This window comes from Durotheca rogersii, assembly GCF_024521655.1.
Source record: "Durotheca rogersii strain YMJ 92031201 chromosome Unknown GGS23scaffold_6, whole genome shotgun sequence".
NCBI classification, from domain to species: domain Eukaryota; kingdom Fungi; phylum Ascomycota; class Sordariomycetes; order Xylariales; family Xylariaceae; genus Durotheca; species Durotheca rogersii.
The window spans coordinates 868538-881351 of record NW_026251237.1 but is presented as its reverse complement, the minus strand read 5'-3'; the positions used below and the strand labels follow the sequence as shown (position 1 = coordinate 881351).

At 57.8% G+C, this 12814-nt stretch overlaps 1 protein-coding gene across 1 annotated transcript; it reads right to left on the bottom strand.

Annotated features, from left to right (window-relative positions):
* Positions 1–5701: 5701 nt before the first annotated feature.
* On the bottom strand, positions 5702–10012 carry GGS23DRAFT_458587 (P-loop containing nucleoside triphosphate hydrolase protein). The gene is made up of 3 exons (XM_051514089.1): positions 8122–10012; positions 7475–8064; positions 5702–7410 (listed from the first exon to the last, which is right to left on the bottom strand). Exons 1-3 carry the CDS (start codon positions 9917–9919, stop codon positions 5770–5772), a joined length of 4029 nt encoding a protein of 1342 aa, XP_051373375.1. The 5' UTR covers positions 9920–10012; the 3' UTR covers positions 5702–5769.
* Positions 10013–12814: the final 2802 nt, after the last annotated feature.

The window sequence follows — 12814 nt, the reverse complement described above, 5'->3', positions numbered from 1 at the left end:
ACACTAGCGTCGTACTCGTGAACGACACGGTCTGCGAGAGGCGATAACGAACTTACTACATAGGCAAGACACGCGTTGGCGGCCATCTCCAAGCGTTCCCTTTCCTGGCTTTCCGGCCGGCTAGCGTACCCTTCCTTCGTGAGGCCCAGCTACGGCGCTGGGAAGAAAACGGCTAGTGCAGGCTGGGTTGCTGTCGAATGGGAGAGGGGCAGGCTGGGGATGATATCGCAATCGGGGTCTGGGTGTAATAATAGAGGTTGTTATGCCTCTTGGACTGGTGGTTTTTAGGGGGGGAGAAGGGGGGAGGGGGGTATGTAATCGAGCTGTGCCGCTTGGCCTGCCTGTAACGGACACGGCCACATGCAACCGTAGACGACGGCGGCGGCAGCAGCACAACACCACCACTTCACCACCACCACCACCACCAACACGCTGAGTTGTTTTTCTTCTTCGGCAGCAGAGCGAAAGTAGAGGGCCAGACGACTCGTCACTTTCGCCGTTTCCCTCCGTCTCGGTCGAAGAGGCGAGAGGGCGTCTCTTCCCTGATTCGGCTGGTGCCTCCCACCTACCCATGCGGCGGAAGACACTATCCATGTTGGTCAAGCTGGATTTTCCACGGCTTGAATGAGTAAAGCGTTGGAGAAATCTGTCCAGCCCAGAGCTTTTTTTTCTCCGATTCGATCTCATCCCGACCGGAAGCCTGTCGATTGGGGGACCGTGTTGGGTGAAGGGGATGGGTTAGGACGGGGGTTCGCATGAAGCGAAATTTCCAACCGGTCGCGTTTGGCAAGTCGAGCAATTCTCTCATATTATGCCCGGTGCCTTAGCCTATGAGTATGCCCAGAGGTAGGTGCCTAGGCATGTACCGTGCATGGATGTACGTACTCACTACGGGCAATAATTCATGTCATTCACGATACCTACAGGTACCTCTGCTCATGGGTAGGCAGGTACTAAATGTAGGTCAGGCGCATGCCTCGGTAGGTACAGATGAGTATAGGTCTATGTATAGGAGATAGCATATACGTACCTACCTAGTCATGTTCGCTTCGTGGCTTCGCAACCCCACTCGTAATAGTGGAGGCGCCCCCGACGTCACCCGACGGCCATCCTCAGCAGGTGCTGCTGCCGCGCTGAGGTGAGTGCCGACCGACGATACCGGCCTTAGAGGGCCTTATGCATCGCAAGGCGCCCATGCCAACATTACTGATAGGTATCAGGTACCTAAATTTAGGCACGCAGGTAGGTGCTGACCTGATGTACCAGCCCCAAAGGTAAGCGGCTTGCGTGCTAGCGGGCGGCGTTATCTCTGCGCTATCTCGACTCTATGCATGCGCTAATGCCAGGCACAGCCGTTGCTACCTTGGATAATGCGTGTGCTACTCATCGCGTGGTTTTCTGCACCTACCTGGTCGGCTAGGGACCAGGTATGGCAGGTGGTGGGGAGGGATCGTGGTGCTCCAATCCAACCCCATTACGCATGCCCACACAACCTCGTATGTACCTATCTAAGGTAGGTAGTAGCAAAGTACACGCATAGTGGACATTATGTAGACATTACGTAGGCAGGGAGTGCATAAGTTGAATAGCCCAACTGCATAATTCCCATGTGCATCGAGGCGCCTTTCCGAGACTACGTCCCTTAGGTACTAATCCGCCACCACCTACATACAACATCGTCGCCAGCATCACCAACCGACACCGAACCGAGGGAGCAACCTACGGATGCTGGGCCACTATGAGTAACCTCCTCCCCGGCTCCGGCCCATCCGCCCGGATCAGCGAGCGATCCATCTCGCCCGTGCAAGGTACCATCGGATTGCCCATCACCTACCTCTTGCCTACCGGGACCCGCGCTCCTCTCTCACCCTCCCCCTTGCCTTGCCCTGCTTCGAGCCAAGACAGGCTGGATGGGGATTGAGCTGCAACCTCGTACGGACATGCGTACAACATAGGTACATAAGTAGGTATGAGAATCCACCGCGCCGGGATTCTCTCTTTGCCAATGAGCGCCCCTCAACCGCTCCCCCTTCGGTCTTTTGGCCCTTCTCGCTCGCCCAACCCGCTTATATGATCGCCGTCTTATTAACTTCGATATGCCTACCTCCATACTACACGTATACGAGCTGTATGGAAAGTTTCGAATCCCGGCCGCGATCCCGCTTCAGGTCTGATTGATTTCGTTCGTGCTAATAATAACCGCGTCGGCCACACCCACACCTGGGTACACGTAGGCAATAAAAGCGTCGGGGTGCCGTGTCGCGGACGAACCCTCCTCCCGCTGTTGGGTTGCTGTTGGACGATTAAGGGGGAGACCGTCGAACAAAGAAAAAAAAAAGACACCGAGACCCGACATGCTGGGAAGTCAGGAACGGACTCGGCGTGGTTCAGGTAGGGCCAGGTAATATAACCCACACGACACACATTCTACACGCAGGGGTGAGATGAACTGTGAGTGGCCGCTATGGTGATTGTGAATCTCGACGCCGCATTCCTCTTCACCTGATATCGGGGCGAGTAGCGGCTGGATATTTCACGTTACCAACGAGCTAAAACTTGACCGACAACAGCCATGCGAGGACATTCGCTAGAGAGAGAGCATGCTATATGTAATACTACTACGTATTATAGGTATATTGCATATATATATAGGCCCCGTAGTAGATGTATATGCATCTGCAGGTAAACAGTTAAGAAAACGCCACGGCGCGTAGCCAAGCGGGAACTGGGGCGGATCGATCCCCGATAGCATCCCTCCCTCTCCCTTTTATCCATCACCTCCCCTTTTTTGTTTCCAATGAGCAGATCGGCGAGATCAACCACGGATCGACACCTCGTGGTTGACGATACCCATGTAGGTATGTGCAAACTACACACACATACACACACTTGCTCACCCAGCCCTACGTCGCCGATCAGTCGCGGCCCCGGGGGTGGATGCGGCGAAGCTGTTTTGGTTGGCTGGGCCTGTGTGAGGACCGAGTCGGATGCCGGGCTGCTCCCGTGTCCGCCTACCTACCTGCAGTATTACCTACCTACTGTATACTTGCCCACCCGCCTATCTAACAGTTCTCATCGCATCGATCCCACCGCCCTATCCCATCACCATCACCATCCCGACTATGGCTTCTCCCACGTTCCTCTCGCCTTGCCTGCAGCCGCCGTCACTGCGCGCCCGCGTTCCTATCCTATGGCGACAATGTATCTCGCTTACGCCGCGCCGTAGTCTCCCTCTCCCTCACGTACCTAGGTAAGCTAACGCCCCTTACAAAGGAGACGAGAGAAAAGACGCCCCGCTCCCTTCCCCTGACCCGACGACCTGCGTGACGGGCGCTGCAATTCGGTCGAAACAATCACACATGCGCCTACATACATACATCCATACATACATGGGCGTAGCACGGCATGCGAGTTGGAGGTTCGCCGGGTAGCAGAGGTGCCGGACGGCACGCAAGGGGCGCGCCGTCTCGTCGAGGGGTCACCCGCGGCGACGCAAGGGAAACCAACTCCCCCTGGTGGCGGCAGCCGCGAGACGAAGCAAAATCGCACGTCGCTCGCGCGCAAACTCGCGCTGCGCACCGCATTCAGTACCATCTGGCTCTGGCTCGCTCTCCTCGCTCCCTTCGGCGGGGGGGGGGGGGGGGTTGCACGCCGTGCGTGATGTGCCCGCAGGTTGGGCCACCTGAGACACTGGCTGCGCCGCGGCGGCGTCCGGGAGCCGACGCGAGAAAAAGGGTGGGGGGGGGGGGCAGATTCGGCGCGAGGGCGTGGTAGCGTGCGTGCGCGTGCGCGCGCGGCGGGCGAGGCATTATCTACGAGGGCCACCTGATTGTTGTTCGGGGCGCAGGCGCTCGCTCGCGCGCTCGACCGCGTGTTCGCGCGACCGCCCGCCCGTCCAACGCCGCGGGACAGCGGTTGGGGGCAGGCCTCGCCGGGCTGGAGCGATCTGCCTGCTCGTCGTCGCCGTCGTCCCTACACACCACCATCCTGCCCCGTCGCGGCGGGACGCGAGACGAGGCGGGGGGCGATACGAGAGGAAGACGAAGACCACGGCGACGGTGACGAGGCGGCGGAGACGAGAGAGGAGAAAACAGATGACCGTGTCTCAGCCACCGACGCACGCCTCTCGATCCCCCCCCTTCCATTCGCCTTCGCTCGCTTCTCCCCCGTCCCCACACCACCTCATCTCCCCTCTTCCGTGTTTCCTCATCCGGCACCGCACGACGGATGCCCGTCGCCTTAAGGGAATCGCCCGTCGCGTAGCCGCAGGTCTCGGATGAGACCGGTTTCAGTCCCCTTCCCATCCGCGCGCCCGCGCGCGAGCACCACGTGCTGTGCTGTGCATACGCACACATGACTCTTGCTCCCCGTCATCGCGCTGCCCCCCCCCCCCCCCAAATTCCCGTATCCAGCGCTCAAGTGCTCTCGCCGCACCGGACAACCCTTCCCCCCAAGAAATCCAGAGCTCCGCCGCGCCAGCCGCGCCGAGCCCTGCTCGAAGCCGCCGGCCCTGAAACCAGGCAGCGAGACCGCAACGCACCCAGCGACCGGTTACTGCGAGGGGTGGGGGGGGGGGGCCAGAGGCAAATCGCAGCACCGCTGCATGGCGTCGACGGCTAGGCGGGGCAGGCGGAGCAGGCCTCGGGAGTGCGCCTAGGCAGGCGCGGTTATGCGTGCGGACTTGCGCACGCGCGCAACCTGCCAGAGAGAGGGAGGGGTGGAGGGACGTGCCTACGGAAGTCCGGGCCTGCGAGGCGGAGAAGCGTTGTCGGCGGCGAGGGCTGCTGCCGCGCCAGGCCGACGCCGCGGGCGTGGCGCGGAGATGGGCGCAGGGACTCGCTCGCACGCACGCGACGGATGTCGGGGGCAGAGGCAGGCAGCGAGGAAGAAAGAAGGAAAGGCGCGAGAACAGTTCTACTCCTCGGCTGTGCATGTTCCCCACCCCTACGGCGGCGTGCATTCGTCGAGGGGCACGAAGTCGTCGTCTCGACCTGGCCTCGTCTTTCTCCCCGCATATCCTTTCCTTGATATTCAAGAGCGACGCATCGCGGTATACAGGTGTGATGCGGCGGGCAATGGAACACGGGCGTCGCTCAGCCTGACGCATAATCACACGTAACGTATGCCTATACGCACGAACACACGCACGTATATATGATAGCTAAATTCCTTTGAAGCACCTAGAGTGTTCGAGTGTGGCGTTTCGTCTTCCTCCCCTTTTTTTTTATATACATGAACAGTGCGTGTGCTCCTCTACCCGTCGTCTCCGAGAGTGGAGAGAAGAAAGACATCGCAATCATCCCGTCCGCCCAACTCTCATCTGCTCTCATCTCGTCTCTCATCACATCTGTCTCTCCCCCTGCCTCTCTCTCTCTTCTCTCCCCCCCCCTTTCCTCGTTCTATCCCCGCACCTGCACCTATGCTTAACAGGAGAAATAAGACAAACGCCACTTTTACGAGGTATCGACAACCATATGGGAATCTCTATCAACGACCGACGTCGCCTCTGGTATGCTTCTCCTGTTTTTTCTTTTTCCCATCGAAAGGGGGGTGGGGATGGGGTTCATCCTCGGGAATCTGTTTTGTCCTTCGACCAAGTTGGCCGGATATTAAAAGCAATAAGCATGAATTAGAAAGCGGCTATAGCGTGTATGCGTAGGTAGGGGTGGAGGGGGGGCGCTGTCCCCTCGTTTACACCCGCCTGGATTACGGAATTATATCCTCTCCCTCGAGGCCGAAACTTGGCGCTAGACTCGCGAACGAGGGCCGTTACCGGGTCTTCTCGAGGCTCTGCAGGTTGACCAGCTCGGCGTACCGGCCGTTCTTGCGCATCAGCTCGGTGTGCGTGCCCTCCTCGACGATGCGACCCTGGTCGAACACGTAGATGATGTCGGCCTTCTGGATCGTGCTCAGCCGGTGGGCCACGGCGATCGTCGTCCGGCCCTTCGCCGCCTTGTCCAGGGCCGCCTGCACCACGTGCTCCGACTCCGAGTCCAGCGCGCTGGTTGCCTCGTCGAGGAGCAGGATCTTGGGGTCGCGGATCAGCGCTCGAGCGATGGCGATGCGCTGCTTCTGCCCTCCCGACAGCAGCGCGCCCTTGCTTCCCACCACGGTGTTGAAGCCGTCCGGCAGGGACAGGATGAAATCGTAGATGTTGGCCTCCTTGCAAGCAAATTCGATGGCCTCGTCTGTAACGTCCTCGCGGGGGGATCCGAGAAGGATGTTATCCCTAATCGTGCCTTGGTAGAGGGTCGGTTCCTGGGAGACGAGGGCGATGAATGACCGGTACTGATTCACGTTGAGGGAACTGATCTCCTTGCCGTCGACAAAGACGCCACCGACGAGTGGGTCGTAGAATCGTTCGAGCAGGGCGATCGTGGTACTCTTTCCGCACCCGGACGCGCCGACCAAGGCGACATACTGCCCAGGACGAATCGAGAGGTCGAGGCCACGCAACACGGGTTGCTCCGGCCGAGTAGGGTACCGGAAGTGGACGTTTCGGAATTCGATCGCGCCCTCGATGGCCTCTACCGGGGCGCCGTCGTTGGACCACGTGTCGATGGTTGGTTTTCGGTCAAACAGCGTCTTGAGTTCCCCGGCGGCGTGGTGGGCTTTGCCCATGTCGGAAGCAAAAGAGAAGACGATACCTGCGGATTGTGCGCCGAAAATCACAGACATGAAGCATACGAAGAACTGGAAGAGATCGTATTCGAAGTTGGCGATCAGGGTGCTGCCGTACCAGAAGCCGAGGGCGAAGGCCAAGAAGACGAGAGACTGGGAAGCCGCGTAGAGTGTCGAGGATTTTAGTACGGATATCAGGCTAGCCCTCTGCTGGATATCAAGAGACCGCGTGTACTGCTCCAAGACGTCTGCTTCTCGGGTCAGGGAGGCGACGGTGCGAATTGCCGAGATAGCCTCAGATGCATATGAAGCACTTTGCTCGTACGCTCTCTGGGAGCGTCGTTGGAAGTGCGCAAGCATGTAGAAGCGGAAGAACCCGCAACCGAGCAGGATCGGCACGGTGGCGATGCAGACCAGAGCCAACTTCCAACCGAAGGCCAAAGCGACGGCCATCGCGGATATAAGCGTCGTAATAACCATGAGCAAGGTCCCGAGGGTGACGCCGCTAAGGCCGGCCACATGTGTAGTCTCGGTGGATAAGAACGACGTGAGGGCACCAGCGGAATTCTCGTCCTTGTCGAAGAAGGCTACATCCTGGCGGAGCATACTTCGGAAAGCTCGATCTCTTACGCGATGAACCAGTCGCTCGGAACACTTAGCGAAGGCCACCCCTTGGGCCATATTGGAGATGAGCAGGACGAAGGCTAGCATAAGATACATGGCACTCCAGAAGTCGCTCTCCTTTTTGACCTCCGCGCTGTTCACGGGGGTAATGGGTACGCCTAGGGTCTAAAGCGCAGGTTAACTACCGAGTCTGGTTGAAAATAAAAAAAGGGGGGGGGGGGGGACTGACCAGAATCTGTTTGGCAAAAAACACGGCTTGTGTCGGGTTACCGCCTCCGCAAATGATGGACCAGCACAGACCCCAAACCATCAGCTTCCATTCTTCCTTGTTGAAGGATGCGATCAGTTTGATCAAGGTCCATAGCCCGTACTGCTTCGTTTCCTCCGGCTGGCGAGCCTGCAAAGCCTTACTAGATGCGGATCCCTGGGTCGCCGATCGGTCAAGTTTCTTCTGGATGTTGTTGCTCGGGTCCTCAGTATAGCCGACATCAGCGCCCTGGGATGCCTTGCGGATGAGTTGTTCGTCTTTCTCGTCAATCTCCTCGAGCTCCTCGCCCGTCAGCTCATTTACCTTCGCGATGTTCTGCGCGGTGACGAGTTTTGCGTAGGCGCCATTGCGCTTCAAGAGTTCATCGTGAGTTCCTTGCTCGACAATAGTGCCCAGCGACATGACTACGATGTTGTGGGCGTCCTTGATGGTCGACAGCCGGTGGGCGATGGTGATGGTCGTTCGGCCTTCCGCGGCGGCCTCCAATGCTGCCTGGACAACACCCTCCGACTTGGTATCCAACGCACTTGTAGCTTCGTCGAGCAGTAGAACTGGGTGGGAAGTCAGCAACGCCTATCAGTATTTCTCACCAACTCGCGGCAACTTACTCTTAGGGTCTGAGACAACAGCTCGCGCGATAGCGATGCGCTGCTTCTGGCCGCCGGATAACAGGAACCCACGTTCGCCAACATTTGTCTCGTAGCCTTCGGGTAGGGCGGAGATGAAATCATGGGCGTTGGCCTTCTTGGCCGCCTCGAAGATTAGTTCGCGCTGTTTGTCCTCGCTCTCGTTCTGGAACCTCGTGCCGATAAGGCCGTGTCGGATGTTGTTGTAGATCGTGGTACCGAATAGGGTTGGCTCTTGGCTGACCAGTGCCATCTGCTGTCGCAGCCAGCGGAGGTTCAAGGTGCTGACATCATGTCCATCTAGCAACACTCTGCCAGCGACAGGATCGTAGAATCGCTCGACCAAGCCTACGATGGTGCTCTTCCCGGACCCAGATGTTCCCACCAATGCTGTCGTCTTTCCTGCCGGGATTTCCAGAGTGACATCCTTCATAACGACGACCTCTGGTCGGGAGGGATAGACGTGCTTGACATTCTCGAGGCGGATCGTGCCCACCACCTTGTCGAGTTTCTCGCCGTCGTCGTTCGTGGGATCTAACGGCGATACCCGGTCAATCGTGTTGAAGACCTTGGCAGCCGCGGCGAGCGCGGTTCCGAAGGCCTGAATATTCGGGGCGATATTGCTCAGATTGAATGCGCCGATCATGATGGACATCATAATGATAAGGACGCTCGACAGCGAGACAACACCATCGATGAGATACTTGCTGCCCATCCAGAAACTTAGACCGTAGTCCAAATATATGATCCACATCATGCCAGCGATCATGACGGCGACCGAGGCTGATTTTCTGAAGCCAAAGTACTCGGCCCGGATGAGATGGCTGTCGTATTGCTTAGCTAGGCGGTCCTGCGTCCCAAAGGCGACGGCGTTCCGAATGGAGCTGATAACTTCCTCAGCAACGCTACCGCCCAACGCATACGCCTGGATGTTGTCCTTGGTATACTTGACGACAAAGCGAGAGCCAATGCCCATATTCAGCATCAGGGCAACGATGACGGACACGAGAATTAGGGTGAGTTTCCAGTAGAAGACGAAGCCGATGACAAAGGCGGATATGAACGTAGAGACGGCCGTGAGCGTTAAGCCGACCTTCTCGGAGATGCCGTCCTGGATCAGATTCGTGTCGGCGGTGATCCGAGTGGTGACCTCGCCAGCGCCGAGCTTGTCGAAGAAGCCGATGTTCTGGCGCATGCAGCTCTCCAAGTAGTGCTGTCGCACCTTGGCACTGATGTGCTCGCCGGTGTAGATGAAGCCGACGGTGGCCACATAGACGGTCACGAACTCGCCGATAGCCAGATACACGAAGTACAAGACCAGGCTGGCGATCTCGTCCTGAAAGTCGTCGTACGAGATGGTGCCGAGGAAGTAGCCTTGGAACGTGTTTTGCAGGTTGCCGAAGATGACGGTCATGAGGGGGAGGGCAGCGCCGCCGGCGATGGCGCATAGCCCGCTCACGGCCATGATGATGATGTCGTTCCTCGAGGAGTACCGGTAGAGGGCGGCGACGCCGGCCTTGACCACGGGGGTGGCGACTTGCTTCTTGAGGATCTCGGCTTCGTTGTCGGGCAGATGCGCGAAGGGGTCGTTGTCGGACCCCTTGGGCGCCCTGACGGCCTTGGAGTCGGCCCTTTCCAGCGCGGTGCCCGACTCTGCGGAACTCCTCCCCTTGGTCGCGGCGGGGTCGGCCGCGGTCGAGTCGCCGTGGCTGGATGAGCGGTTGGAGGGTCCGTTGGCGGCCGCGGCCGCGGGCGGCTTTTCCGAAGTGTCACCCGACATCGTTTTGTGGCACCGGCGCGCGCAGGCGAGACTCGGGCTAGAGTCTGGCTGGCCCGGGGTGCGTCTAGAGGAAAAAAGAAAAGAAAAGGGAGACTGGGGAACGGCTCGGAAGGCTGCTGCCTAGGTTTGAGTTCCTGGGTAGGGATGTCGATCAATCTGACGGCGCTTTGTTTGGGTTTGTCTTGTCTAATCTCGACTCCCTCCCAGACGGATTATCCATGCAGGAATAGGTAGATTGGACCAAGGGCGACGACGTGCCACAGCTCCGCTTCCCTGCCAGCCAATGGACATAGGTTGTTGCCCTGAGGACGAGGACGAATTCGAAGGTATTATATCTAGCAGGGCGGCCCGGACTTCTTGCCAGTGTGCGAATGCCGACGGTGGCCCTGACGAAAAGGAGGAGGGATGGCCGCGGGCAGACTCTAGTTGGTGGTCGAGCCGTAGGGGACTTATAGCTGTGCATGCATCCGATACGGGGACCTGGTAAACACGGGGGGAACTGGGGCGATTGGAATTATACATAAAATTGGATGAGCTCGCGGGTCACCAGAATTCCGAGCACAACTTTAGGTGGGTACCTTTACCTGCGCGTCGGTACCCGTTACTCGAGGCAGACCGGTTTAGCGAGGATCTGACGGGACGCCACGCGTGGCTCTAGGTGCTGCATTTCCGAGGACGTCTCTGATTAGCGCATATGTATATATACGTAGTACCTATGTATATGACTATAGGCACCTAACTCAGGTAGGTAGGTAGGTACCTCTAGGTACCTAAGGCATGGGGTAAACGCGGAAGCGGAAGGTACTTAAGTAACCTATTAGGACCCAGTGCGAATGCGAGGTATTCTTGTTGTCTCGGGAGGGGAGGTTATGTGCTTCTACGCAAGGTGCCTAAGGGAGCTAGCTGATGTGGTATAGCACGCCTCCCATCTCTGGAAAACGGCTCCATGTATGCATTCCTGCCGGCCTCTCCAGGTCAGGTGGGTGGGAACCGAGATAGGCCGCCCGCCGGTGGTTGGATGTGGGCGTGTTGTTGATGCATATAAAGACAGCATATATGCCTATATAGGTATGTAGGTAAGTACTTAAGATACCTACTCTCCCAGAGCTTTTTGGGTACCCTGAATACGTGCATATGTGCATGTGTATGTGCGTGCATATGTGCGTACGTATGTGTGTATGCGCGTTTTTGCGCCACTACGAGCCAAGTCGACGGAGGCTGCGAACAGAACAAGTCGGGAATCGCTTGGGAATTCCCAACTCGTCCTGACTCCAACCTCCAATATGCCAGTAATCTCTGGTTTCCGTTCCCCTTTATTTTTTTTATGTCGGCCTGTCTTATTGATAACCCGTTTCCGCCTACGCTAAGCAGCACCCAACCGTTGGCGACGTCCCAATCTGGCTAGACGCGTAAATACACGGGCGCGAATCTATAATACCTATACCTACTTATAAGTCTGTTGTCATAGTACCTATGTGGGCGGTTTTGCGGTGTGGCCGCGCACCGCTTCAACCACCGACATGACTGACATCCATCTTGTCAGACCCGGTATACGTCCTTACATAAGTCTGGAGATGCGCAAAAAGCCATCTGGGCTTCTCCACGGCTGAAACCGGGTTCGCGGACGAGAGGGCGAGACGATAACTCTCTGCCAGGTTCTGACGAAGCTGTAACCGGCCACCGGATGGCACACCCGCTCCACCGGTTTCGCGAGCGTCACCTACCTTCCCGTATCGTACGCGCACAACACATCCGGCTCGGAGGTTTCTTCGAGTTGGGCTGTCCGATCGCGCTGTTTTGGGAATGCCGCCTGTCTCGTCACGTTTGCTATCCACGCTTGTTTGCGTGCGTGAGACGAGATACACCTACCTCCATGCAGGCCAGCCATGCTTACATGCTCGACGCGCAGGCATCTTCGCATGGGACTTCGTCGTTGCGACCTACTACGTGTAGGCATACGGCCCGCGGCGGTGCTGTACAGCTACAGTACCATGCCCTCTTCCGTGTCCGTCCACCTATATCGGTGGGAGAGCCAGAATCGGATTTAGGCGCCCGTACACACGACCGCCCGTCATCTCACCAGCCTACCCTCGATGGGCTACGCAGCCGAATGTGACTCAGAGCGGAAAAGGGTGTAGGGCGGGAGTGTGGGCTGCGTAGCACGTACTCACGCACAGATGCATGTTTTCCGGAACCCAAGCTACTCCACCACGAGGGCACCCCGTCAATGAAGGATTCCTTCGGGTGGGGTCTAGACTACCCGCAGATTGATAAGAAACGAGGCCGACAAAGCTGACGAGGTCGCAGATCTGCCGTCTCGGTCATCGGAGTCTCGGTGCCCAGCCAAGGCCGGTCCTCACATGATAGCCGTATAGCCCGTATTGCTCGCGTTGGCAGGTACCTCGTACCTCAGCCATCCACTTGCATTGGGAGGTGGTATGAGTACATCCCGAGGTTACGCACCTTAGGCGCACTCAGGGTCCGGCATGGCGCACCATCGATTCTTCTAGACGACGACGGTGGCACCTTTCGCTGCGGGCGCCAGAGTCCTACATTACGAAGAGGCCGCTGGAATTATACCCACGTCGGGCACCCTGTCGTCTGTCATCGCATCTGCCCGCCATCGTGCGGTGTTGTTTTCCGGCCTTCCTCTCGTCGGGTAAGAAGGAAGCTTAGTTTACTAGGTACTCACGTAAGCAGGGAGGTAGATGGGCAATCTGAGGAGGCGCCGATATACAATTAGCTAGTACTAGTAGATCCGCGGCGCACCCTCCGCCGTAGGCAAAGAGACAATTACGATACCACTGTCAGAAGCAGAAACGAAAGGCGAGGAACCGCTTATGCGGCCGAGTGACGTGTCGATCAATCCCGGTCAGATGGAAAACACGATATCGA

Excerpts from the sequence above, each read along its gene's own strand:
- GGS23DRAFT_458587 (XM_051514089.1), bottom strand. The coding sequence starts at position 9,919 with ATGTCGGGTGACACTTCGGAAAAGCCGCCCGCGGCCGCGGCCGCCAAC. Across the intron at positions 8,065-8,121 it reads TGTTGTCTCAGACCCTAAGA|TTCTACTGCTCGACGAAGCT; the intron begins GTAAGTTGCCGC and ends CTTCCCACCCAG. Across the intron at positions 7,411-7,474 it reads TTTTTGCCAAACAGATTCTG|ACCCTAGGCGTACCCATTAC; the intron begins GTCAGTCCCCCC and ends CCTGCGCTTTAG.